Source organism: Neovison vison, chromosome 6 (genome assembly GCF_020171115.1).
Source record: "Neovison vison isolate M4711 chromosome 6, ASM_NN_V1, whole genome shotgun sequence".
Lineage (NCBI taxonomy): Eukaryota > Metazoa > Chordata > Mammalia > Carnivora > Mustelidae > Neogale > Neogale vison.
This window is the reverse complement of record NC_058096.1, coordinates 172,338,456-172,365,883: the sequence shown is the minus strand read 5'-3', so window position 1 is coordinate 172,365,883 and position 27,428 is coordinate 172,338,456. Positions and strand designations below refer to the sequence as shown.

The window sequence follows — 27,428 nt, the reverse complement described above, 5'->3', positions numbered from 1 at the left end:
ACAAATGGGGATTTCTCCCCAATAGTTAAACACTGGGAGAGTGTACATGAAATGTGGATTCTGGCTCTCCTTGCACTGTGAACCCTGCGGCCACACTGGGGCCGGGACTTCTGCGGGCAGCAGTGAGAAGCAGTCATGTTCTTGGTTTGGTGCTGTGCTCTCCCTGCTGACCCCATGCAGGAGTGACCTTGTGACTCCTAAACATTCTACTCTGCCTGGCCTGTGTCTGCCTGTCCATCCTGGGAGATGAGCTCCCAGCCTTTGGGATTTTCTTTGTGCCCCGGTCCTTGGGCATATCCAAGTCTTTCTGAAGGCTGGTCTGTGGGGAGACTGAGGACCTGAGGGGCAGAGGTCACGGCTGGAGCTGACAGAGGTTTGGGACCTGGGTGTTCTGCCTCCAAATGCTGAGCTTGCTCCACACCACAGCCCCTCACAGCAGTACCATTTACAAAGGACAGTGACATCCATCCATGCATGGGGTCCCCACAACAGCCCTGTGGGGTAGGCAGGAGGGAAGGGCCCCCCAGCAACTCCTCCACTGCACGGACACCAACATGGGGGCTCAGGGAGGTGAATGGACCTGTCCAGGGTCACAGGCTAGGCATGCTTGGGCTGACTGCCCCCAGTGCCAGAGTATTCTTTGCCTTCCTGTAGGGTGCACCAGTGTGCCAGACACCCCAAGGGGGTTTCTGCACAATCATGAGGACCCTGAAGGTGCCCCTAGCCTGGTCCCTCTCTCTTCCCCAGGGGGCATTCAACTGGAAGGCCCAGCAAGGCCTCCCCACCCAGGGAAAGGTCTGACATGTCTGTCATGCACAAAAACGAGCATCCAGATGGCAGTTATCCAGAGTTCAGAGCTCTGGGGAAGGGAACAATCAAGGAAAACCCCCTGGAGGAGGCAGGCTCATGCAGGCTGAAGGAGGGGAGGAGCTGGATGGGGGAAGATCAGAGAGGGGGAAAGGGAGATATTCAGGATGAGAGAAGAGAGGGGGGAAATGGACACTTTGACACAACCTCATCAGCTGGGGGTCATCTCATTTTATAAGCGAGGAACTAGAAGCTCAGCCAGGGTAAGAAGCTTGTCCAGGGTCTCCCAGCAAACGAGACAGTAGGGGTTTGAACCCAGACCTGTTTCACCACCCAAGTCCAGGCTCCACCTAAGGAACGGGGAAGGAACCAATCTGTCATGGGCATCTGTCAGCTCTCACAGGGCTAGGGAGGGGCTTCCCCTACATCATACACCGGGGCCTCCCCACGGTCCTCACAGGTCAAGAGAAGGGGTGCAGCATGCCCAAGGCCACACAGTGAGTTCATTCCCAAGCCCGGATCTGCCTCAGTCTAGCCCAACCTGGCCTTTTCTACAACAGCCTCAGCCTCCCTCCTCTCTCTGGCAGATGGTGCTTGAGCTGCTGTGCTGTGCGGGGCCCAGGGACGGAGCTCCTGGTAGCTTCACACTCAGGGCTTCCAGCTGCTGGACAGCTCTGGGTGAGAGGAGGAGTTACAGGTGCATTGCAACAATGATGGTGTCTGTCCATCTGCATATGGCCAAGGCTGGATGGGACCCATACAAGTGAGATCAGTAGATCTCTTTGGGTGGTGGGACTGGATGCATTTTTCTCTTCACTTTATCTGAGACAGTCTGCACTTAGCCAAACTCAGCTCGAATGGACCAAGCACAGCGTGGGTGCCATGGGATGAAATGGGAGTCCCAAGCCGTCTAGGGGTGACTGTCCAAGGGTAGTGGTGGGCAAAGAAGGCTTTTTGGAGGAGGTGGGGCCTGAGCAAATGCACCTGAGTTAAATGTGTAACAAGGAAGGGAGAGGGCCATCTAGGAGGAGGGGGCAGCCTCAGCTGGGGCAGGGCGGAGGGAACAAATTAAGGTGTATCTCCAGCAGAGGTGCAGGGCGACGGTGGGTGTGATGAATCTGTGATGTGTATGCCTGGGAGGGCACTGAATGCACTGGCCATCCAGGGCTTGGGTCTACCCTACACAACCCCCAGCACTCCACAGCCTGTCAAGGTTCTGCTCACACACAATCAGTGACCAGGAACTCACTACCTTTTGGCAGCCTCATTTGTCTAGAATGGTTCAAACTATTACAGAATTCTCCTATTTCTAATTAGACTGCCTTCTATTGGGCTGACTCTACCCCCTTCCCCTTCCCCCACATCTCTCCGTGAGCCTGGGCTAAGCCGCTTGCCCCTCCCAGCCCCACGCAGTTGTGCTCCTGAACACCAGTGTTGCAGTTCACGGCCAAGGGTCACTTTCTCCAGTCTAGCTCACCCTGCACTCTGGCAATCTTGGTGGGTCCTGCCTCTTGGTTTCTTTTTGTCATCCTCCCTGCACTCATGGTCTCTGCAAAGTTGGCGGGTACCCTTTCCACACTGAAACAGGGTAGAGCTCCAGTGAAGACCACTGGATTACCAGCAATCCAAGAATCAGTACAAACCCACCAGAATCTCCCAGGCTCTAGCACATCCTGATTTCTCTTGCACACAAGGACTTCACAAGGGATCTTGGCTGCTGTCTCCTGACATCCAGAGGCCCGGGGTCCACACTATTTGCCTGGGCTTCCAGCTAGAAGTAAAGACTAAGACTAAAAAAGTTGGTTTGGCTTGGGCTGGCTAGCTGACTTCCCATCTATCTCTGCCCCGTCCAAGTCTCTTCCACAGCCTCCTTGCAACAGTGCCCATCTCCTTGGCTGGTCTCGGGTATATCAAGTCAGTGATTCTGAACATTTTCTCTTCTCAGCCTCCTGCAAGGTACCCTCCTTTCCCTTCTCCAAACTGTCTGGAACATTTGTCACCCATCCATTCATCCTCAGGGGCTCCACCTGACTTCTACTGATTCAGATGACCACCGGGCCACTTCTCCCAGGGATGACTGCCTCTCTGCTAATGACTTCAGCTCGGGGGTTAGAACCAGGGCCACAGGGCCATGACAATTTACAGAGCCCTCATGTGGCCCTAAATTCCAAGAAGGCATTCAGGCTTTCTATGATTTCTTAGACTCCAGGGCCTTTTCACTTGCTGTCCCTCCACCTGGAATGTTCTTTCTTCTCATTAGAGCTGGTTTCAGCTCTAAAGCAACCTCCTCAGACAGGCCTTCCCTGACCAACAGGGTTCCTGTCCCTTTCCTCAGAGTTTCTATTTCATTATAATTAATGTCTTCATCTTAATATTTGAAATTACCTTATATATTTGCTTGCTTGTTTCTTTATTGTCTAGATTCTAATCTTCAGGATGGTATGGACATTATTTGTCCCACCAACCACTGGCACACAGTAGCTACTAAATAAATGTTCGTCCAATAAATTCTGAATAAATAAATGCCCCAGCTCTGATTCTCTTTTCTTTTTACCATCCTACCCTGCAGACCTGTTAATCTTTCTCTTTGTATTGCAAGGACATCCCATATTCCTTCAGGCCTCTGTGTCTTTGCACACATTTGTCTCCACTAAGAGGCCCTTTCTCCTCACTTGGGTTGAGTTCCTACTCTTTAGAACCCTGGGCAATTCCACTTTGGGTAGTTCTGCTCTGTTCTTTGGCTTTCTCACCTCTCTCTCACTCTTCTACTGTGGATGATCTGTTTGCAAGTCTGCTTCCCCTAGCCTCTGTGAGCTGGGGGCTCTCAAGGCCAGGGGAGGCTCTGAGTCATCCTGAGTGCTCAGCACAGGGCCTGGCCCAGCACAGCTGCTTCTCAGAGGATGTTTGCTGAGCAGTGCTGGGCAAGGAGACCCTTCGTGTGTCCCTGTTAGGGGGTTGTCTCATCCAGCTGGGGACTCACCTCTGCAAGGTCTCTCTGCCTCCTCTCTTTCCCCCTGCAGCAGCCAGAGGCAGATTTAAAAAATGTACGTGTGACCAGTTCACTGCTGAAAACTATTTTAGATGATTCTCATCACACTTAGAAAATTTCCAAGCTTCTGACCATGGCCCACGACATCTGGGCCCTCCACCATCTCCATTTTGCTCACCATCTTCCTGCTTTCATGTCTTTGCACTTGCTGTTCCCTCCATCTGGTATACATTTCACCCCCAAAGTTACAAAGCCAGCTCTCTCTCCTCATTCACAACACAACTCAAACGTGGCCTTCCCTGACGCCTCGGCCACCTGCCTCCCATTGTTCTGCTTTATTTCCATCATATACCTACCACCCTCTGGGGGCTTTGCAATGCCCATCTCCTCTCACTACACCACAAGCTTCTCTAGGCAGTGGTTTCATCAGCCTCACTCCCTGCTGTATCCTTAGCACCAAGCCCAGTGCCTGGCCCATGGTAGGTGCCCAAAATAACTGTTACCTGAGGGAATCTTACTTATCCCTGACAAGAACAGGCTTTGGTGTCTGACTTTCCAGAAGGCCATGTCACTAAAAAGTAAGTTCTGTGAGGGCAGGGATTCTCTGTTGACGTTATCCCAGGGCCTGGAGCAGTGCCAAGTGCACAGTGGGCTCAAAGTACATTTGTTGGGGGAAAAGGTCTGGAGCCAAGGAACAAATCTCTGAGAACTTCCAGCCTCATGACAGGGACACAGATGGCCCTGCAGCATTGAGGCAGGAACTGGCAATGCGAGTGAGCCCGCCGTTGGGCCACATCTCACCTGACAGCAGCATGGGGTCCTTGTCCACGGACTTGCGCACCTGGTCAGACTCCCCGGTCAGGGAGCTTTCATCAATCTTGAGGTCATTTCCCTGGATGAAGAGGCCGTCAGCAGGGAGGAGGTCACCTGGTGGGGGGAAGGGCAACAGACTCAGCAGGATCTCAGGTGGCTGGAGGGTCTTGGAACATTCCCTTAAAGGTGTGATTGCAAGGTCAAGTTCACCATTCGGGACCTGTTACCTTGAGGTCCCAGGGTGTGGAACTAAGATGGTGCCCATCACAGGCAATAGGCAACTGAAACATGGAGCCAAGGTGGATGGCACAAGGCCTAGAGGGCAGAGGCTGGGCCAAGAACAAGTACATGCCCTAGCTTGAGTGGGCATGTACTTCGGTTTACAAAGTACTTCTCTTGGCCTGGTGTGGATTTGGGGTCAAGTTTCCTCAATGATTCATACTTCTGTCTCAACTATAGTTTGGGAAATTGTTTTGGGTGGGACAGGTCTGTCCTGACTATGCTGAGGGACCCTAAGACAGGCACATTATCAGAGGAAACCAAGTTCCCTCAGGCAGAGTGAAGAGGGCATGGCAGTCTCTCCCCCATCTTCTGCCTCTACTTACCTAGGACACATCTTGCCTAAACCTCCTTTGGTGCCAGCCAGCCTGATCACTTTCTCTATGGCAGTATTATAGGCCTAGAATGTTTGCTCATTTACATCCATTCCCTACAACACCTTCTCAAACCTCCAAGCCAACCAAGAATAACCCAATCAGATATAAGAAATGGATATCGTCTCATAAACCCATTCTGAGTGTTAGTGGTCCCTGGAGTATTGGGTTGGGAAGACTTTTGGGTCTAAACTCTGAGCTGTGATTGATTAGTAATGTCTGCTACAGGTGTAGATTGGGAGAAAAGTAGCACACGTGCCCTGTATTTGCCATTTCTGACTTTACATAGATTCTGGAATCCTACCTCCTCTAGGAAGTAGCCTTCTACTTCCCAAAGGATCTCAGAAGACATCCTGGCTCAGGATTAGCCTTCAGGGACTGACCCCCTTCCCTGGGCCAGCCTCTCTGGCCCACCTCTGTCCTGTCCCACCTCTGCCCAGACTCAAGCTGTAACACCTGGCCCTGTGGCTAGGACACTTACCATATTTGACCTGGGCGATGTCCCCAACAACAATTTCGGCCACAGGGATCTGGACCACCTGGCCAGCCCGAACCACGGTGAACTTCTGCTCTTGCTCGATGCGGCTCTGCAGGCCCCGGAACTGCTTCTCTTTGCTCCAGTCATTGAAGGCCGTGACCAGGACCACACAGATGACTGAGAGGAGGATGGCCGCCCCCTCGATCCAGCCGGCCTCTGCCTCCCCTTCATCCTCTGCCCCGCCCTGGGCCGTCGCACATCCTGCAGAGAGCAGAGGGAAGCCGGCAGGATGGGGTCAGCCAAGCAGGAGGAGCCTACAGGTCTGGAATTAAATCCCAGCTTGGCTGAGTAAAAAAACTGTGGTAATTAGATGAGCATTATTAAATTTATTCAGTGTGTCTGGGTGGCAACCCCTTCAGGTTCCTGCTTTCATTCTAGGTGTGAGATCTTGGGCAAATGACTTCTCCTTTGGAACCTCAGTTTTCACCTCTGTAAAAAGGGATAAATAGTCTTTGTCTGGGACCTATTGTGAGGGTTGAATGTCAAGGTGAGGCCCGTGGTGGCTCTAGCATAGACCCGGCACAGGGGAGAGGCCTGATTCATGAGAAAAGAGGAGTGAGGATGTAACAGAATGAAGACGATCAGTTCTGCACGTGCTTTAGGGCCTAGAGGGCAGTTTTGATGATGCACTTTCCTTCTGTGCTTCCAGCAACTGTGAGGCTGGTCTCCAGATAGCAGGCCCGGGAGTGGGGAGGGGGTGGGGGGCAGGAACCACAGCTCTAGCCGTGTCCAGTGGGCTGGTAAGAATTCTGCCGCTGCCCCTGTATGATCCTAGGTAACTCACTGTCCTCCCTGAGCTGCAGTGTTCTTTGCAAAATGGGAGTCACTGAGACCTCCTTCCAGGTTCCAGGAGAGGATGGTGAAAGCCCAAGCCAGAACTCAGGGTATGACATTTATGCCCTCCCACTACACAGCAAGGACGCCCACAGTCCAGGCTGTGGGCTGCTTACCTGTCCTACAGTGACACTGTATCCCACACTCTCACACCACTGAACCCCTCATTCCAGTTCCCCAGACTGCTTGAGACTTGACAGTCTCACCTTGTGAACAGAAAAGAGCAGACACATCTGATACAAAGGCCTCACATCCTGCCCATGGGGTGCTGAGTCCTAGGGCCTCTCCAAACTCCTTCACACACCCTGCCTCCCACATCCCCACAAGGATCCAGGGAGGGAAAATTATTACCTCCACTTACAGGTGAGGAAACTGAGGCTCAGAGAAGGGGGGGGACAGCCAAGGTGGGTGCTGCAGCCAGGACTAGCCCAGGCCCTTTTTCCCACCAGAAGATGGTGAACAGCCTCCTCCATGGAAAGTGACCCCGAGCAGCATCCTCCGACTATCCATCCCTGGAAAACTCAAGAGGTTCCCTTTCAAGGTGGCTGGGCAGAGGACTGGACCATTCACAAATCACTTGTACCAAGTGTTCATTTTAATTCTCAAGCCGGCCCAGAGAAGTGGTTCAGAGAGGGGTGGCTACTTACCTGGGGTCAGACAGCAGATCTGGGGTTTGAATCCAGGCCTGAAATCTGACACTGGACTTAGCCTTCCCACTGTCCCTGAGCCCAGTGGCCTCCTCTGCCATGTGCTGGCCTCACGTTGCCGAAGACCCATGGCTGCTGACTGGAAGCCCGATTCAGTCCCAAGGAAGAGAGAACAGTTTCAAGAGATCCTGGCAGGAGCTTCTGGGAAGCCAGGGGTCAAAGGCAAAAAGGCCAAGTGGTATCAGAGAATGTTTTCCAGCACTCAGAGGGGTGGAGGTCAAGGCTAGCTGGTGGGCCTAAGCTTGGGATGGTCCAGAATCATGAGGCTCAGCAATAGGTCATTGGAAAATTCCATGCCTTTCACTGAACCAATCACTCCTTGCAGGCTAGTAAATAACTACCTCATTGCACAAGGTCTTCGATGCCACTCTTTCTTTTGGAATTTCAGTCTTCTCCAATAATTTTAAATTGTTTAGCTGAACCAGCCTTTAGTGCTAATGATCATTATAGTTGTGCTTATGCTAACTGACATCAAGCCAGCCTTGGCTTTGAATTCCAGCTCCACTACTGCACTGCGGCATGCCTCTGACCTACCTATTTTGCCACTGTGCCTCAGTTTTTTCATCTGGAAATGGGGGTGAGGACAGGCATTCCATCGTAGGTGGCTGAGAGGACAGAGGGAGAGAGTGTTTATATAAAGCCCTCACCTCACTGAGCACACAGAGTGAAAGCTGCTGTTCCTTGTTGCCTGGTGAATGGGATGTATAAATGCATTTGAGCTCCACAGCCAGGCTGGAAGAGAACCTTGGACATCCAGCCCAGCACCAAGTGATGACTGGGGGAGGGGAACCAGGGTGCCCTTTCTCCATCGTAACTGACACCAGTGGAAGCCCCAGACAGGGGAACTCAGATGAACCTTGCTAAACAGAAAGCCAGTTACATTTCCACACTTACGGAAATGTGCTCTTTTGGGCTTTGAGTAGTGACTTGAGATGTAGAGCCCCGGTGCTTTGCTTTACAGGACTTTTGTTACCCTCTGCCTCTGCTACTTGCTTTGTAAATGGGAAGACTCTTGTGTGCTTCATTGATGGGCCTCCCCATTACATTTCACAGCAGTTACTGGAGCATTTAGGACACTCACAGATAACTCAAGGCCACGGAAATTTGGATTCTGGAGCTATTAAGACCTGACTTCAAATCCAGGCTCTGCTGTGTGACCTTGGATAAGTGACTTGGCCTCTCTGAGTCTCAGTTTGGACAGCTGTAACGTGGGATGACTTTGTGAGCCCAGAGCCCAGTAAGGAGCTGGCCTATATTGGATACATGATAAATGTGGGCTTCTCTCCACTTTCATGAGCTACTCTCCTTGGACTGGCTTCTGGAAGCCAAGGGTATGGTGTTTGAGCAGGATTCACTTTGTTTCCTTGACTGCCTATTGCCTTTGCCTATTCAATACCAAGGAGCCCTTTGGGTCCTGAGGGCACTGTGTCAGCAAAAGCCCATCAATTTTTGCTTCCTTCTGAGAACTGTCTGATGGTCATACAGTGCCTTGGAATGGCCAGAAAGTGGGGCTGTGGATTGCTGGCTTAGGCCTTCAGCTGCCAGGAGCTGCTGGACCCTGGGAACAAGCCCACTGCCCCTGGTGCAGCTGGGGTGAAGAGATAAGGAAAGGGAAGGAAGGGGGCTCTGAGCAGGCCTGCTGAGGTCTCTTCTGGGGGGACTCTTCAGACTGGATCTAAAGATTGTAGCCACAGGATCTGGGAGCCTGTGGCTGCTCTCTCTGGACCTGGGGATTTATAGGGTTTGGTTTTTGCCCATCTGAGCTCAGGGAAACTGTTTGACCTCTCTGGGTCTATCTCTACTTGTCCATCAATAAAATGGGGAATCTGCTTCCTAGATGGTGACTGGGCCCTGGCATCAAAGAAGAGTCCTTGAAACTGGAGAGACACAAATATTTTCTAAGCACCTACTATGTGCCTGTCACTTGGCTAGAACTCTGACACTAGGGCAGCTGTCACAGGAAGGGAGTTAGGAGCATTGAGTGTGCTAATCCCAGGTGTGGGATTAGCATGTACATGGGTGTACCTCTGACAAATATCTGGAGGTCTCTGAGCCAAGAAAGCAAACAGGGAAGGGCTGTGGCTGCTTCAGGTTTCTACATCTTCCAAGTCCATCACTAGCCTCATTTGGATATAACTGATGAAGTTTGAGTCTGACTTGGCAGGGTGGCGGTCCTGGCAACATGGAAGGTCCAGAACTCAGAGCTCATGTGCGGGTCTGGGCACTGGAGAGTACAGGAAGTTTACTCTGTGGGGCTGGAATATATGCAGCTACCCTCATCTACCCAGATCCTGGCCTGAGCTAGTGTCTCAGCTGGAGGCAGGGAGGGGCCGTGGAAAGCACCAGAAGACATGGGTTTATCTAGTCCCACTGCCTAACAAGCAGTGTGACCTTGGGCAAGTCCTTCCCCGTTCGGGGCCTGGGTTCCCACCTCTCTAGAATGGAAGAGGTTGTAGCCATCTGTTAGGAGGCCTATCTGTGGAGTGGCTCCTTCTGGTGCACACTAGGACCTTGATTCCTGTTCCCACCGCACCCCCTCCACCATCTGCCCTCTGACTTCCAATCTCAGCTGGGTCACAGGAAGACACTTACTTGGGTGGCACTGACTCAGTCCCATCCCTTCCTGAAGAAACGCAGCTGAGGATGGGAGTGTGGGCTCGGAGGCTAGAATGTCTGGGTCTGAGTCATGGTTCTGCGGCTTCCTAGAGTGTGACCTAGCAAGTCACTTACTGTCTCAGGACTTTGGCTCCTGGATGATAATAGCAGCTACCCACAGGGTTGTTGGGAAGATCAAATGAATCTCTACTGTAAACGCTCCCAACTAGTGGTGGCTATAATAGCAAGAAGAATTATCATTAGTGTTATGCTGTGTGTTGCACCCTTAGCTTAGTTCCAGGCTTATTCAAATAGCCATGTACAATCTTCTTCTACATGTTCTATGAAAAGCAGCAAAGACTGCTTCCTAATATGCAGCTCTTATAACGTCCTCATTGAAAGTTCATCCCAGAATTCACCATCAGGGGCACCTGGGTGGCTCAGTGGGTTAAGCCTCTGCCTTCGGCTCAGGTCATGATCTCAGGGTCCTTGGATCAGGTACCGCATCGGGCTCTCTGCTTGGCAGGGAGCCTGCTTCCTCCTCTCTCTCTCTGCCTGCCTCTCTGCCTACTTGTGATCTCTCTCTGTCAAATAAATAAATAAAATCTTAAAAAAAAAAAAAAAGAATTCACCATCAGGGGACATGCTGTCTTTCTAAAGCATTGTTTTCCCTCCTTGTGGAAGCTGGTGCTATGTGAGTCATCCTAATTCCCTTCCTGCCCTGGCTGCCAGGAAGCTCAAAGTCAAATTTAAATGTCAAACACAGTAGCAAATATAGTTGGTTTATTCGCTTCCATTCCTTTCCTGTCTCACTTCCTATTTGACTTTGTCTTGTGAAATCTGTCTTTCTTGTGTCTTGAAATGCTCTCTGGAAAGAGGTCATGCAGGATAAAAAGCAACTTAGTAATATTACTTATAAAATTAAGGTAGTTGGCCTAATAGACTTGTTAATCTCATTTCTTCAGAACATGTGAGAGGACACATGTTCAAGGAATTTCAGAGACCACCTCCTTGTCTGGGGAAATGAGGCCCATGATGGTTATTTCTTATAAACTATTCACTTTTTATTTGCTTGATTGAAGTAATGAACATAGTAGGATTATCTCTTTAGGCAGTGCATTAATTAGGAAAATGCCGAATCATAATTAATAACAAGTGTTTATAATATCCTACTAATGAAAAATCAGATTATAAAAATCAAACAAAACAATATATCTTATGGGAGCCCCTTTATCCCATAGTATGTGTGTGTGTCTGTCTGTCTGTCTCTCTTCCTCTGTTGTGTGACATAGGTTTGAATGACTTTGCCATCGTAAAGGAGAGAGTCATCAAGTTGATAAAGTCCTTGCCCAGAGCAGGTACTCGGTTTCTGGAATGAAAGGATGAGGGAAAGTTGAAGTTTCCCATTAGGAGTCTGAGTTCTGACTTCGAGAAGAGTGGGTCTCCTGCAGGACCCTCTCTGTGTGAATGGGACAGTGCTTCCTCGGTCCACAGAGTGGTGTCCCCATTCAGAATGCAGGGACACACTTTGGGAGGCCCTCTTAAGATTGGGCCTCCTCACTTGGGAAACATATTCAGCATCAGCCCCATGAGTGTGTGGACGATACTGAACCAACCCTGGGACAGGACCGTGAAACAGGAGGAGCGGCACGGATGTTGAGTCCTTCTCATGCACTGTGCAAAAGATGCAATCCAAGGGGAGACTGGGAGGAGGAAGCCTGGGGCAGCCACATGCAAGGTGGTAACTGATCCAGCACCTACTCAGTGACCCTGAGTGAGTTAGTGCCTTATACCTTGTTTTCCTCATCTTTAAAATGGGCATAATCATGGCCTTTGCCTCATGGTGTCTTAGGAAAATGACATCTCAGCCCAGAGCTCGATGGGCTGTAAGTGCTCAATAAATGCTCACTGTGGTTATTCTCACTGTCTGCAATCCTTACGTCTCACACGAGGGAAAACTGGGGGCCAGGGACTCTGGGAGAGGCCCTGCCTCCTGGGCCCATGTTCCCTCACTTGGGTGCCCTGGGGTGTGGCCAGGCTGCTTGTTGCTGGGTAGGGAACAGGGTCTTACCTTCATTGCTCTCGCCAGGTGGGTGGTAAAAGGACAGCCCCAGGGAGATGATGGCCGCGATTTCCAGGATGATCAGCGTCACGTCTTGTAGTGCCTCCCACACCAGCTGCAGGAAGGTTTTTGGCTTCTTTGGAGGTATAAAGTTTTGCCCGAAAATCTGCTTTCTCTTTTCCAGATCTGGAGCAGTGCCCGGCAAACCTGGGGACAGAATGCAGAAAGGTTGGCTTGGGAGGCCTGGGAGAGATGCTCGGGTTTCAGGGAATTGTCCCAAGTGGGGACGGCCCGTGGCGAAGCACAGAGAAAGGGGGAACACAAAGCAGGAAACTTGCAGGCACCAGTCGGGAGCCTGGCGCCCAACACTCACTTCCGGCCCGCAGTGCGCATCTGGGAAATGCCAGAGACACCACGCAGTGGGGTGAATAGTAACCCCATCCCCAAATGATATGTCCACATCCTCATCCCTGGAAACTGTGAATGAGAACTTCGTTAGGAAAGTGGTCTTTGCTGACGTCATTAAGTTAAGGATCTGGGGATGAGATCGCCCTGGATTATGCAGGTGAGCCCTGAAACTAAGGACAAATGTCATTTCAAGAGACAGAGGGAGAAGGCCTAGACCCAGAGGGCACAGGCTCTGTGAAGACAGAGGTAGAGATGGTAAGAGGCAGCCAGGAGCCAAGCAATGCCAGAGCCATGAAGAAGCCCAAAGAAGCTAGGAAGGGAAGGTGCTCTAGAGTTCTGGAGGCAGCACGGCCCTGCCGACACCTCACCTCCAGACTTCTGGCCCCTGGAGCTGTGAGGGAATAAAGTGCCCTTGTTCAAAGCCACCCAGTTTGTGGTCACTTGTTACGGTGGCCACAGGAAGCACATACACAGCACCAGGCCCACCTTGCACCGCACCCTTGCTCCTGCTCTGCATTTCCCCCTGCCCTCCCCGCTGAGCACAGTCTTGGAAACCTCTTCCTGGGTTCAAAACCCAGGCTGAGCCTCCAGCTCTCTGAGCCTTGGTGTCCTCCTCTGCGAGGGTGATGGTGACTGTTGCTAGCCCATGAGTGGCTGTGAGCATCTCATGAGATAACCCACAAGATCAGTGTTTGTTGAGCACCTACTCCGTGCCCAACCCTGTTCCAGATACTGGGCAAGAGCAGTGAGGGAGACAGGCAGAGCGCCCTCCCGGAGCAGCTGGCCCGTGTAGAGGACACACGTGACATGCTCAGGTGGCATCTGGGGGGGGCGGAGTGGCAGACACTCAGTGGAGGCCAGCGGTCCTGGTCTATCCTGTGGACCAGTAGGCTGAAACGCAGTCCTCATCACGCAGGGCCGGGACACAGTGATTTGCTTCCAACCCACCATTTCTTCACTTCCAGATAATTCTCCCTGACTCACCAGTCTGATCCTTAGTCCCTGCTCAGCGACACTGGGAGGCTCCTCATGGCCTCCAGAATGAAGTCCACCTCTCCCAGCCTGGTGCTCTGGCCCCTTGATCCGACCCGAGCCTCGTGTGCAGGTGTATTTCCACCCCTTGGCCTACCCCCGGCCACACCAGGCCAGTCCCTCTGTCGGCGTGGCTCATGTTGTCAGTGTGGCCTTCCCCTGCCCTCTGCCCCGCTCGAAGTGCCTGTCCGTAAGTCCTCTCCCACACTCACCGGTGCCAAGGGGTGAATGACCAAAACCTTGGCAAATCACCCTGCAGCCTTTGTGCCTTTGAAGAGGAGCCTGAAATACCAGCCGTTGTGATGGGATTCGGGTGTGTGATAGAGGGAGGACAGGCTCACGGGCTCCTGGGCGCCCTCGGACGTCAGCACTTCTCCTTGCTTCTCTCCTTCCTTCGATGCCACTTGTATCACTCCAAGTCACTGGTGTACCTTTACTTTTTCCACAACAAGTGCCCGGCATACTTCCTGCTTTACTCACACTGTTCACAGCCCCATAAAGCGGCCTGCCTTCCATCTTCTCTGGGCGCCTCTGCTGACAAGAACTCCCCTCCACCCCAAGCGGACAGCAGCCCCCTGCCCTCACCCCAGGTGGCCTTCAGCAGCAAGGCAGACCTGGTCACTAGATCTGTGTCCCATCTGGGCCGTGGTGTCCTGGGTGCAAGGACTGGTCTGCTTTCTGTCCCTCAGGTCCTGACACTGAGGCCACCAAGCACCTTAGAATCCTCCTTATCCACCAAATGCAGGTGACATGCCCAAGTGTTCTGAGTCTGGCAGGGGGTATCATCACGAGGAATACAGCACAAGCAGTCCCCCACAGGTGGGCAGTGTCTGTCCTATCTCTGAGACCAGCCTAACCCCAGCTCACCTGCGGCTTAATGAGGATACCTGGAGGGTGGGCATGGAGGGGTTGGGGGGAAGCATACCCCCATCAGACTTCTAGCCTCAGTCTATTCCAGAGAAGGGGGAATCTGGAGGGATCCGCAGAACAGTACCACTAACCTGCTGGGGTCAGAGTCCTGGAACATTCTGCTGCTACCATTATGAGGGTTTAGTGGTTTATTTTATTTTATTATTTATTTATTTATTAGAGAGAAAGAGAGGGAATAAGCATGAGTAGGGGAGGGGCAGAGGGAGAAGCAGACTCCCTGCTAAGCAGGGAGCCCGAAGCTGGGGCTCAATCCCAGGATCCTGGGATCATGACCTGAGCTGAAGGCAGACACATAACCAACTGAGCCATCCAGGTGCCTCGAGGGTCCGGTGGTTCAATATCAGATGGTTTTAGGGTTCTAACAGTCATTCCTTAACTTATCCATTCATTCACTCATTCAACCTGTGTTTCTCAGGCCTCCACCTGTGAGCCCAGCTTGGTGCTGGGTGCTGCATGCTGGGAAGGGTGATATGAAGCAAACAGCCCAGAAGCCCATGGACATAAGAGTTCAGTGGTCCTGGGAGTCCAACAACCTATGGTCAGGGGTACAGGGAGGCAGACATGTCCCCTGTCTGGATTCTAGGCACTGAGCCTCCTCTGATGCTGATAGTGAGACCTCCATTGCCAGCTTCCAAGAGCCAGACTGAATGAGACCCTGTGGGGAAAGCCTGTAAACAGAGGGGCTTGTTCTGGGGGAGATCCCACACCAGCCTAGCAGTACAGGTAAGCTCTGGAGATCCAATGTTCTGCCTGTGCAATAAGGATGAGGGCTTCCAGAGCTAGGTTATACCCATTTTATAGATGGGAAAACTGAGGCCGTCATGAGACCAATCTGCTGTGTTGGAGCGGCTTCCAGGCCCTGAGAACTCAAGTCAGCCCTGCCTAAGCCCATGGCAGTGTTGCCTCTACCCTTCCATGCTGGAGTGGCCATCTAGGCTATCCACATAGAGAGCAAGCAGGCATGATACAGTATGACTCTAGGAACTTTAGGAAGTTTCCTTATCTTCCCGCCTTTGTTCAATTCTACCTATAGTCAACATTTGAAATTATTCTACTTAGGCCCAATCCTTTAAATAAACGCTCTGATTCCTCTAGAGTCCCTGGAAAGGGAAGCCATCATCAGTTCTGGCCACCATGGTATAAATGAGTTTAGGTTTTTTTCCTGGGAGTGGATTTTCATAAAGGGAAGAAGGGAGAACTGGGGAGAGTGGTGGGCCTCTGAAGAAAGGGGTTATGACCAGTCAACACTGGCCTGTGATGACAGTTTGCTGGGCTTTGACTAGTCAGTTCCTTTCTCTGAGCCTCCGTTTCCCCATCTTGATAGTACAGGAGCTCAGTAGGATGGGTGGGCCCTGAGGATCCCAGGGGTTCTAAGGTCTACAGGTCCTGAAGTGGTCCTGCTGTGGTCTGTTCATATCTGGGGGCTCTTCATAGGTTTGGTAAACAAGGGCTTCCTGTAGAAGCAGCTCGGCAATGTTGGGGCCAGCCTATCTCCTGGGCCTATCTTGATTGATTCAGAGAGAGGTGAGTCTTCTGAGGGTCTGTGATTCAAATGTTCTGGAGTCTACAGGGTGACCAGTTGAAAATGTGGATGTTCTCGAGTTCTGGGAGTTTGCTCATGGTTCAAGGAGGGTGGGCATGGAGGGGTTGTCTAGGGATTCACAAGCTGGCACTGAGATTCTGGGTCCTGGGTCAGAGCACAGTGCAGGGGTGGCAAAGCTGGAGGACCAAGTTGGTGGCAAAGCTGCATAGCTGGAGGACCAAGCAGGTTTTGCACGAAGTAGATGGGTAGGAGCAACAGGGAGTAGTGGTGACTGGGGCTAAGTTCCTGTGGGAGAATGTGGACCCAGAGTGGCAGATCTGTCAGTCTTCCAAGAGAAGCTGGACACTTGGAATTTCATGTAAAATTTCCCCATTAAGAACAGTTCGGGACCAAATACAACATAGCTGTGAGCTAGATTCAGCCCTGGGGTTGCTGGTGCAAAACCCTCAAGGCTATGGGGTGGGGAACATGGCGTGGGGAGGGGGAAGAGCAGAACAGCCTCTCTGTCTCTTCCTCCTCTTTCTGGGGTTTCCTCCTCCCCAGCACCATGTTCTGCCCTGCTCCCCACAGGTTCTGAGATCCCCTCCGTTTTTCAGAAATAAAGCTCACAGAATAAAAAAATTTGTGTGTTCTGTAGAGACAGTCTCACTTGGAAACTGAGGCAGTTTCCCACAATCAACACCCTGGTGTATAACCCAACATGGGAACCTCGAGTGTTGCGGTTCACATGGGGTGACTGAGGTGATAGATGGGGGCCGTAACATCTTGTTTACCCTCTTCCTCTCAGGAGAAGGTATGCCGAGCTGGAGCTGGGGATACTAAGCCCCCCAAGAACTCAGGCGGGGATTGAATGTAGATATCATGGGTTCAAATCCTGGCTCTGAGTGACTTTGGGCAAGAGACTTCACTGCTCAGTTCCTTGGTTTTCCCATCTGTAAACTGTAAGGAACAGCAGGGCCTATTTCACGGGGCTGGGTGAAGCTTTGGCAAAATGGCTCGTGGAAGGTTCCCAGTGCTGGGTCTGGTACCCGATGAGGATTTTGTGCTATTATCACCCAGTTTTAGGTGGTGTGGGTGATAATCATGACCTCCAAGAGGAGGAAGACTTTGGACAGGTGGGATTTCAGTAAGATAGGGAGGAGACGATCAAGGTGAGGGCAGGAACAGTGGAAGGGCCATATGAGTGTGGAAAAGCCACTTATCCTCTCTAGGCCTTAGTTTCCCCACATGTGACATGAAGAAGTGGCCTGACTGAAGACTGGTGGCTCTAATACCTTGTATCCAAGATCCTGGTTTTAAAGACCTACAGGTGGGATATTCCACTGTCCAATCCACTTATCACACTCCTCCTAGGAGTGGAATCCTGTAGTCTCCCCATCTTCTGACTGAAAATTAACATGCCTATTTTGGGGAGCAGAAACAACAGAAGGTGATGTGAGAGATGAATGGTGTTGGAGATTCAATTTAGATTAAAGATCATCTCACCACTTAGCATATTAAAAGTTAACATTCTGTGTTAAATATTGCCAGACAAAACCATCAAGGCCGTGAAAATTCAGAAACACAGTGCCGGGGAATTGATATCAGAAGCTGTGTGGGGTTGGGGGTTTCCAATGTGAATGTCTTTTTGCACAAGAGGCAGAGGACAGAGTACTGAGTGAGGAGTCAGGTTTGTGAATGAACTTGGCCAGTAATTTCAACCCTAGGAGACTCAATTTCCTCATCGATAAAATGAGAGCAAAATAACCCCTAGACGGTGGTGAGCCATACACAGAGGAACGTGTGCAAAAGCTCTCTGTAAATTGTACAGGCACAGTCATTGTGCCTTCATGGTGAAAAACCTCCAGCACTTGTGCAAATCCTTCTACCAGAATCGAAATTTGTGTGTTCTATTAGGCACGTAATAGGAGAAAGCCAAGTGCAGTGCATGGGAAATTTGGTTGTACAGGAATTATTTGTTGTAATGGCTCCTTGTTATCATTGGCTATTGGAAGAAACTTCACCCCATACTTCCTCTATGTCCAGCTGTCCTGGAACAACTGGATTTTTGCCCTTCCCCCGCCCCCCCAGCCTCTGAGCCCTTGCCCCTGTTAGTCCTTATTCCTTTGCCTGGAATGCATTTTCCTTCCTAGCTCTTTTGGACCCAGCCTGGAGTGCCACAAACGGCAGCCTCAGGCCATCAGAGAGGTCTTGTTTGGTCAGTTGTGCACCTGCACCTGTTAACAGAATGATAATTTGTCATAGACATTAAAAACTCATGTGATACCACATAAAAATCCCAATGTGTGGCTCAGGCAAGGATCTGTGTATGGACCCCAGGGAGATGGAACTTGTGACTAAGAGCTCTCTGACCCAAACACTGACCTCATGGTGGCTCTGGGGACATGTTTGCTGTTCAGGAAAGCTCAGGGGGACAGTGAGTACCAGCTGAAGTTCTTTCAGGAGTAGAGGGAGCCTTGGCATTGTCTGGACGAGTGCAGACCCAGGGACCAGGAAGAGAAAGTGCAGGGAGGTGTCCTGGCTTTCTTGGAGGGCAGCACTTTCTCACCAGTGGGCTGAAGTGCAAGGATTTCTAGGGAGGGGAGAAGGGAGAGCACACTCAGAGGCTGGCCAACCTGCCATGGTGTCCTGTCCCTAGATGCCAGGGCCTCAGGAACTCTGGTTCCTTCTATCTAAAGAGGCTTACGTTCCCCCACCCCTTCTCAACCCTTCTCAAGATAGAGAAAGTAGTTAGGATCCTATTAGATAGTGTGCATCCAATCATCCACTTGCTTATTTAGTCAATCAACAAATACTGAGCACCTACTATAAGCCAAACATCGCACTGCATGGTGGAGACACTGAACTGAGGAAGACCACCATGCCAGGAAGGGTTTCCTGGAGGAAGTGTAATTGGGTGAGCTCAGAAGAAGTGAGGGTTAATCAGGTAAATGGGTTGGGGTGGGGGAAGAGGGGTTGACAGAGGCAGAAGAAACCCCAAAGGGCTTGGAAAAGGCTGATGTGGCTGGAGCATCCCTGGTGTGTCCCTCCAGAGAGGGGGCAGATGGTCTCCACAGAGAGGACACATCTGTTTGGTGCCACATGGGTCATCATGTGATGTGCGGGTTATCAAATGAAGACTTTGGATCACGGCACTCCTCTTGTTGCCTTCTTGCCCTGGCCTGCCTGGTAGCTCAGCAGTGAATTTGCAGTTCACCTCTTGGAGCTGCATGGAGGGCTGAGGGCCATGTGTTGTGCCTGTAAATCATAATCTTGGTCCTCCTTTCTTCCCTTTGTCTGAATTTCCTTACTTCAGTCTCTTAAAACCTTTTTTTTTTTTTTAGATTTTATTTATTTATTTGACAGAGAGAAATCACAAGTAGATGGAGAGGCAGGCAGAGAGAGAGAGAGGGAAGGAGGCTCCCTGCTGAGCAGAGAGCCTGATGCGGGACTCGATCCCAGGACCCTGAGATCATGACCTGAGCTGAAGGCAGCGGCTTAACCCACTGAGCCACCCAGGTGCCCTCTTAAAATCTTTTTGTATGAGACAAACTTTTATAAGCTACTTTGGAGGTACGACATGCATAATTCATTAGGATAAAAAAGGAGAATTGAAGCAAGTAAAGTTGTAGACACTCAGAGGTCAGAATGAAGGAGCAAGATGATGAAATGGGGCATATAAAATCTGACTGACTTTGGGGCTAGGTAATTGGGGGCAAGGCTCTCCTCTTCTTGGGTGTGGGGCATTGAAACAAGGCGTTCCATGCCGACAGGCTGGGCTCTGTCAAAAGTAGGGACCTCTGGCCGTCAGGAGGGGCTCAGAGGGAGTGTTCTGAGCCATCCAGATGATGTCTCAGTTCTTCTTTCCTGTTCTGAGACCTCCACAAGGCTAAGCATCCCTGTTCCCAGCAAAGGGGTACCAGAGGAGTTTTGGTGCTGTAACGAAACCTGCCCATTGAATCTGGATGATACTTGTGGGAGGGGGGACATTGTCTGGCTGAGTGAACCTGCCTGCTATCTGCGCACATGATCACAAGTAAAAAGTAACTTTCCATCTGCTGTTGGGTGCTGGTGCCAAAACAAAGTGCTCCCCCAGATGCTGGTACATGGCCCTTACTGGCCCCCATAAACCATAGATGCAGCTGTTACCACTACCTACCATGCTACAACTAACTAACAACCACACTACTACTAACTACCATGCTACTTACTACTAACTAACACCACGCTACCACTAACTACCACACTACTACTAACTAACAACCACGCTACCACTAACTACCATGATCCCACCACTACTATTCCTCTGGGGCTATTCCTGAGTATTTCTGTCAGCATTGCTACTATGTGAGACTGTGTCTGGACCCACTAAGGCCGCCACACCATACTCCTACCTCTGTCCCGAGACTTGATTTGGATGGGTCTTTACTTGCTGTGTGACCATGAATAGATCACTCTCCCTCTCTGGGGGAACCTCAGGTTATTTTGCTTGAGGATCAAACAAGACTCTGACAAAGCTCTGTGAACTGTGAAGTTCTTCTTCCTCTACTGTGATCGCCCCATACCACACTTATGTACGTTGAGGCACAGAGTCCTTCTGCTGGGAAGGCAACTGAGTCAGGCCCCTTGCCACAGAGCCCAGGGGTCACACATGCCCTGCTCCAGCCTGATCGAGTTGGGGGTGGGCTGTAGACACAGAACAAGTGCCCCACAGTGAACTTACCTGATTAAGCCAACATAAGTCATCGGCTTGCACAAGCCTGATCCTGTCAGCTCTGGGGTGCTTAGGAAATTTCAGATGAAACAAATGGTGAGTGCTCTCCTAGGAACGCTAAAGGTGGCTTCATGGTCCTTATGTACATTTAAAAACCAGAAAGGGTTCAGACAAGGGGATGCACTCAGAAGACAGGTGTGTGACTTAGTAGGTGAGAGAGGCAGTCTGTGCAGGTGCGTGCCCACTCAAGGGTATGGCTGTGTGTCTGTGTGCAGATGAGTGGCCTGGGTTTCACACAGTAGGGGGAGATCATGTGCTTCCCATCTTTCAGAGGCCAGGGAGAGCAGGCCGCTTACAAAGGAATCCCTGCTGGGATGTTTGGGAATTCACAATGTTCAAAACAAAATGGTGAAATGGCAGGAAAGACCTAACTTTGAGCCTTGCCCAAGACTACGTCCCAGTTCTGTGACCTTGGGTAGTGACCTCTATGGGTCTCAGCAGCAAGTTCCTGGCACACAGCTTGGGGATGAGGCTAGCACCACCTCACGCAGCCACTGCGGGGACAGAGTGCACGGAGAGAATGTGCTTGGTTGGACAGGCGCCTGGCTCGGGGTAAAGGCTTGATAAGTAGTACCTGCTACTGTTGCTGCAAGTCCCTAGCTCCTAACCAGTTCCTAACTACCTCCTAACCAGCTCCTAACTTGGTGGTACATTGGCATCACCAAGGAGCTTAAAAAACATATTAATGTCTAGGCCCCAAACCTAGAGATTCTGACTGAAATGGGCTGGCGCGAGGCCCTGGGCCTTGGGAGTGCCGGTGGACAACTTGGTGGTTTCCAGACCAGCAGCTTCGGCCTCACCTTCGAGCATGTGAGAAATGCGAATTCTGAGGCCCACTCAGACCTACTGACTCAGCTACTCTGGGTGTGGGGCTCAGGCATGTGCATTGTGACAGCCCTCTTCTGGGGACAGGGTGGAGTGGGGGAGTTGAGGGGGGATGTAACTAATAAGCTAGGGGCTTTAGGCACGGCGCTGCCCTTGAACCTCACGAGCAACCCTGGCACAAGGGGGTTTCTGCCGAGGCTCTGAGAGGGCAGCGGCTTGTCCAGGTCCCACGACAGGTAGGGGACAGAGCCTGGGCCCGCCTTGTCTATCTTTCGCCTTCTTCAGCACGGTGCCAGCTCCCTCAGGGCTGGTCTCTCTCCCTGAAAGCTGCACATGCATGTTAGACTCACGATCTGCCTTGAGGCAGCGGAGGCGGGAAGGAGTGTTGTGGTTTGAGAGGCTGAGAGCCAGACTTGAAGCCAAGGGGGACGTGGAGGCCATAGTCAGACCCTCTGCCTCCCACTGGTGGCTGAAGGAGCCCAGAGAAAAACTAGAAACAAGGTGAGGAGAGAAAGAGACCAGAAAAGGAGATTAGACCAGGAGTTCATGCTGAAGGTTGCCCTGCCCTGCTCTACAACCTTCCATGGCTCCCCATTCACGACTGTGACCAACTCCTATGCTCATGGTGGCTTCTTTGAGGTTGTCCCAAAGGACTCGTCCTGCCTTACTCTCAGTCCTATGTTTATCCCGCTGTGTTGCCAAGCTCTGAAACAGGTCTGGCATTTGCTGGCGTTTATCTGCTGTGTCTCGGCTCATCTGACTCCTAGCCCAGAAGGCTCACCCCTCCCCTCTGTTGAGCTACTTAGTCTTCTGAGACCCAGATGAAAGTTTACTACTACCTCTTGAAAGCCTTCCTTGATTTGCCCACCAAGAGCAATCCGTCCTTCTTGTCCTTCCCTGAAAGCGTTTGTCACCCAGGTCACTCACTAACACACTTACTGGACATCTCTTTTGTGCCAGGTTTTGGCCCTGAGGTCCAAGGCCAACTGAGACCCACCCCTTGCTGCCACTGTCTTCTAGATTCTTATTCCAGCGCCCCCTGGAGGAGGACTGTCCATGTCTGGCATAGTAGGCCTTTCTGAAACTTCCCTCCCTCTCCTGCCTCTCTGGGGCCCTGACGTGGGGATGTGGGTGCTGAGGCTGCCTAGAGGGCTCTGCACACACAAGTGGCCACAGGCCACCTGTAAGAGCCACTTAACAAACCTGGGCTCAACAACCCCTCTGCAGAACAACAGCCCATGCCGTGGGGAGCCCCACAGTCTGTACTTGCTTCTGTCTGTAAGCCGCTATAGGCTTTGAACAGATCTGATGGCTCTTTGACCATGTCCATGGCCGGCACGTGCATGATGTCTGGGTTCCTGATGGACGGGGGCAGGGTGAGGGGTGTCTCTCTGACATGTCATGGCCCCGGCTGGGGTCTTCTCCGGATACAGGGCCTCTAATGATTATGGGTGGTGATGTGGAGGCAGCCGTTTACCAGTTCGTGGGATCCCACACAGAGCTGGCCTCTAACCACACACAGGCACACAGACACGGTGTGAATGCGCATGGCCTTAGCATTGGCCTCTTTCTCCAGAACACACAGATGCGATGGCCACTAGCTTGTGTGTACACACGTGGACACGACATGGAAGGGAACTGGAGCTTGTGAGCAACCCATACGTTGTGTCCCTCTAACCACCTTGACATGCATGCGGACACGAACTTCTCTGCTGATTTAAATTCACCGGCTGTCTTTTCCCCCATCGGGCCATGTTTCCACCCCTCTACTCCACTGTAGGAATCTTACACCTGCAACACCTCTCTGCTCATGGCTCCAGAATCTCTATCTGGATAGGGCTGTGGGGATGTTGGGGGTGTGGTGTGGGAGTGGGTGGTGGGGATCTGGTTGGGAGGTAAGTGGCCAGGGGCTCACCTTGAAGCTATAAACCCTGAGTAGGGTTGTCAGATAAAATACAGGACACCCAATTAAATGTGAATTTCAGATAAACAGCAAATATTTTTTAAAGGTAAGTACTATCCCGTATAATATTTGGGACACGCTACTAATAAAAGCATTAATTATTTTTTGTTTATCTGCAATTCAAATGTAACTAGACATCCTGTAGTTTTCTTTGTTAATTCTGGCAACCCTACCCCTCAGACTCCGCCAGTCCCCTCCTCTGGCTTCTCCTGCTGTTGGAGTGGGACAAGTCTGTGGCCGGCCAGTCTCACCCTCCCATTCGAGGAGGAGGGAAGCTAAGGCCCAGAGACGGGAAAGTGCCATGGCCCAGATACAGGGTGATTCAGCAGCAGCACTGCGCTGGACTCCTGATTCCTGGGGCAGGCCCTTTTCACCAAGGGAGGGGATGCTTATTTTGCTCAAAGGAATGCCGAGCTTCAAAGAATTGAGCTTTATTGCACACACCAAAATGGTGGCCATTTCATATTCTCGCTCTGTGTCAATCTCACTTAAGAGATGTGATTCAGACTGTCCTGAAGTGACCTCTGAGAAGCTTTAATCTCATCCCCTTGGAAAAATGGACGCCAGAAAATCCATTTTTCTCTTCTTTGACAGTCTTGGTTGAACCTGGATATGGGAGAGCTTTTCATGAGAGGAGCTTCTCTATCTCTCCAGGAGGGGGCGCTCTGCACAGCCGCTGCCGCAGTTTCTTAGGTCCGGAGGAGGAAGGCACCGAGTGCAGTCTTGACCACTAACTGAGACCGTGGATAAATGGCACCCCCTCTCTGAGCCTCAGTTTCCTCTTCCACAAACTGGTGCAGAGGGATAACCTAGCTCTGTCCGCTGGGGTGAAGTTAAAAGGAGGAGCCATGTGGGAAGTGCCTGGCACACAGCCGATGCCAAGAATCTGGGCCAGAATATCCCTTTCTTCCCTTTGAACTCAAACCCCACCCCCATATGACACACCAGAGTGGCACAGAGTATTTATACCTTCTCATTGTTCTGTGATCACATGTGACCCCTTTAGTCCCAGAGTGGACTCCCTGTACCCCATTACGCCCACTATACTGATACTGCCGACAGAGCCCAAGTATGTATTCTTTTTTTAAAAGATTTTATTTATTTATTTGAGAGAGAGACAGTGAGAGAGAGCATGAGAGGGGGGAAGGTCAGAGGGAGAAGCAGACTCCCTGTGGAGCTGGAAGCCCGAAGCAGGACTTGATCCTGGTACTCCAGGATCATGACCTGAGCTGAAGGCAGTCGCTTAACCAACTGAGCCACCCAGGTGCCCCCAAGTATGTATTCTCATATGATCATTCCTTTGTATATGTGCCTTGCATTTACTTCTTCTGGCCATTTTATGGGTTTTATCCATTTTATGGTTGGACAAACCAAGGCTCAGAGAGGTAAAGTAACTTGCCCAGGGTCACAGAGCTAAAGCTAGGATTTGAATCCTGATCTTCGAGGGTCCACAGCTATACCCGTTCCCTGCGGTGCCAGGCTGCCTGCTTCCGGACACGACACTGAAATCAAAGCCAATGATGCTACCATTCTCCTGTTGCTCTCGAGACAGACTTTTGCTATAAACAGAGACTTGGCAATGGACAAGGGATAGCTTCCAGGGATGCCAAGCACCTGAAGGAAAATGGGAAAACTTACTCACCAGGCTTGGTGTTACTAAATATTTGTGTTGTCACTGCGGTCTGGATTCCTCCATTAACATAAATAAAAGTCTCATATTTTGAAAGGAAAAAAGGATCTACCAGCCCTTCAAAAGCCACAACATTTATAGAAAAATGCATTTCTGTCTTTGGAAAGCAAACAGGTTAAATAAACTGTGGTACATCCAGTCCATAAAATATTATGCAACAGTTAAAAAAATAAGATGCATTCATAAGTACTCATACAGAAGGCTCTCCAAGACAAACTGTTGAGCGAGAAAAACCAAGTTGCAGGGCAACATGTATAGTCTGATTCCACACATGTAAAAAAGAAAACTCAACAAAACAATAGCTTATATTTCCTGTGGGTACATATATAGGTAACCATGTAGCAGAAGGTCTGCAAGGATCTGCTCCAAATTCATGAAGGTGGAACCTCTGGGGAGGGAAAAAGATACTATAGCAGGTTCTGGTGGTCAAGGGGACCCTCTTTTTGAGTGAAATATTTTAAGTAGGAGAGTGTGCTCATATTTTATTTGAAGAATTCAAAATTTTATTTAAAGGGGAAATCAGGGGTCCTTGGGTGGCACAGTTGGTTAAATGTCTGACTCTTGGTTTCAGCTCAGGCTGTGATCTTAGGGTCATGAGATCGAGCCCCATGTTGCGGTCCACACTCAGCATGGAGGCTGCTTAAGATTCTCTTCTCCCTCTACCCACCCCCACCCTGCTCTCTCTCTCTCAAATAAATAAATCTTTGAAAAAAATAAAGGGGAAATCAGTATGTACTATAGGAAAATAAAGGTTTGTCTCCACATAACCTTTGGGAGGAGTGGATTGGGGACTGATATTCTGGAGTAAAACCTTGGCTTCTCTACTTACTACCTGTGCATTGTTGAGCAAGTCATTTCACCTTGTCTGTTGCATGGGCTGTGGTGTCTAGCCCAGCGCCTGGTTGTGCAGATTAAAAGGAGGAAGCGAGAGTGACATGCCAGATACATAGTAGGTGTTATATGCACAATGCCCATCATTTCTTCTTTCCCCTGAGTCCTGTCCTCATCTCCCATCAGGGTCCTCTCCTGCCCCAACCCTATTTGTCCATGCAGTGGACCTCCTACACCCAAAGAGATGACTGTCTCAGCTCTGCTCACTCCCCTCCACAGCCTACATATTGGTCTAGGCCACCATCACTGCTGTCCTGGGTAGCTTTGGTCTTCCCAGTCTCCCCACTCCCACTATCAATATTCTTCACCCAGCAGCCAGAGGGATGTTTCAAAAGTATAAACACATAGTGTTAATGTCAGGCCCTTGCTTAAAATGCTCCAGTGGCTTCCACAGCATACAGGGAAAATCTGCTCCTTGCCAATTCTGAAAGCTCCAGAGTATGGCCTTCACTTTCTTCTGAAGACTCATTTTTTCCTCTGACTGCTATGCTTCAGTGACACTAGCCTCTTCTCTGTGATTTCAGCAGAAGTGCTTTACTGCCACAGGGCCTTTGCACATGCTGTTCCTTCTGTCTGGAATGCCCTTTTCCTCTTTGCACCTAACTGAGCACTTCCTTTGGCCAAATCTATCCCTCTCCCTGCCCCTAGGTGGGAACTCATTTTGAAAGTTCTCACAACTCTCTGAAAATCCCTTTCATTTTTATTATGATTTCAATAATTAATAATGTAATTAGTTTTTCTTAATGTGTGAGTCCCTGCTGACTCTAAGCTCTATGGGGGCAGCGAGTGCATCTGTCTTGGTCTGATACTCAGTTGATAGATATTCAATAAATATGGGGCTTCTCCTAGACACTTGCATGGGGAGAAAAGAGGTAAAGATGGGGCACTGTGTAATTCCAAGACAACACCTGCTCTTAGACACTTGCAGGCTGAGGATTGAGGGTCCTGGGAGCTACCTGGGGTCTCCTCAAGTCACCCCCACCATGTCCAAGGCCGCATTGTAATCACCTCTGTGACCTCCTCTTTGTTGCTGATGGGAGGGATGGAGAAGGCCCCAGCCAGCCTCACAAAGGACTTGCGGGAAACACCCATGTCCAGCGTCACCCTGAGGCATCCCTCACACTTGCCACTTCAGGGGTCTGAAGTGACGGCTGGGGAAACCATTGGTGAGATTTCACATCAGACAGAACCAGGAAGGTAGAGGCCTTCTGCTCTCTGACAGCAGCTTCTCTCTGTTGTTAAAAACGGCAGCTTCTTTGAGGACTAGGAGGCATCCCCTAGAAATAGATTCTCCCTCAGGATGAAAGAATTCTGGGAGGGGGGGGATGGAGTGGAGGAGGTGAGGAGAATGATGGTAGTGTGACAGCTATAAAGCCAAGCAGAGGACGCACGAAG

The 27,428-nt window shown here is 50.8% G+C and overlaps 1 protein-coding gene across 8 annotated transcripts in view; it reads right to left on the bottom strand.

Annotated features, from left to right (window-relative positions):
* Positions 1-27,428, bottom strand: part of ATP2B2 (ATPase plasma membrane Ca2+ transporting 2) — a 284,665-nt gene that overhangs the window by 64,947 nt on the left and 192,290 nt on the right. For all 8 annotated transcript variants that reach the window (XM_044253000.1, XM_044252999.1, XM_044253001.1 and 5 more), the window contains 3 exons: positions 12,008-12,205; positions 5,744-6,001; positions 4,598-4,723 (listed from right to left, as the gene is read on the bottom strand). In XM_044253000.1, coding sequence (XP_044108935.1) covers positions 4,598-4,723; positions 5,744-6,001; positions 12,008-12,205 — 582 coding nt within the window. The remainder of the gene's footprint in view (positions 1-4,597; positions 4,724-5,743; positions 6,002-12,007; positions 12,206-27,428) is intronic.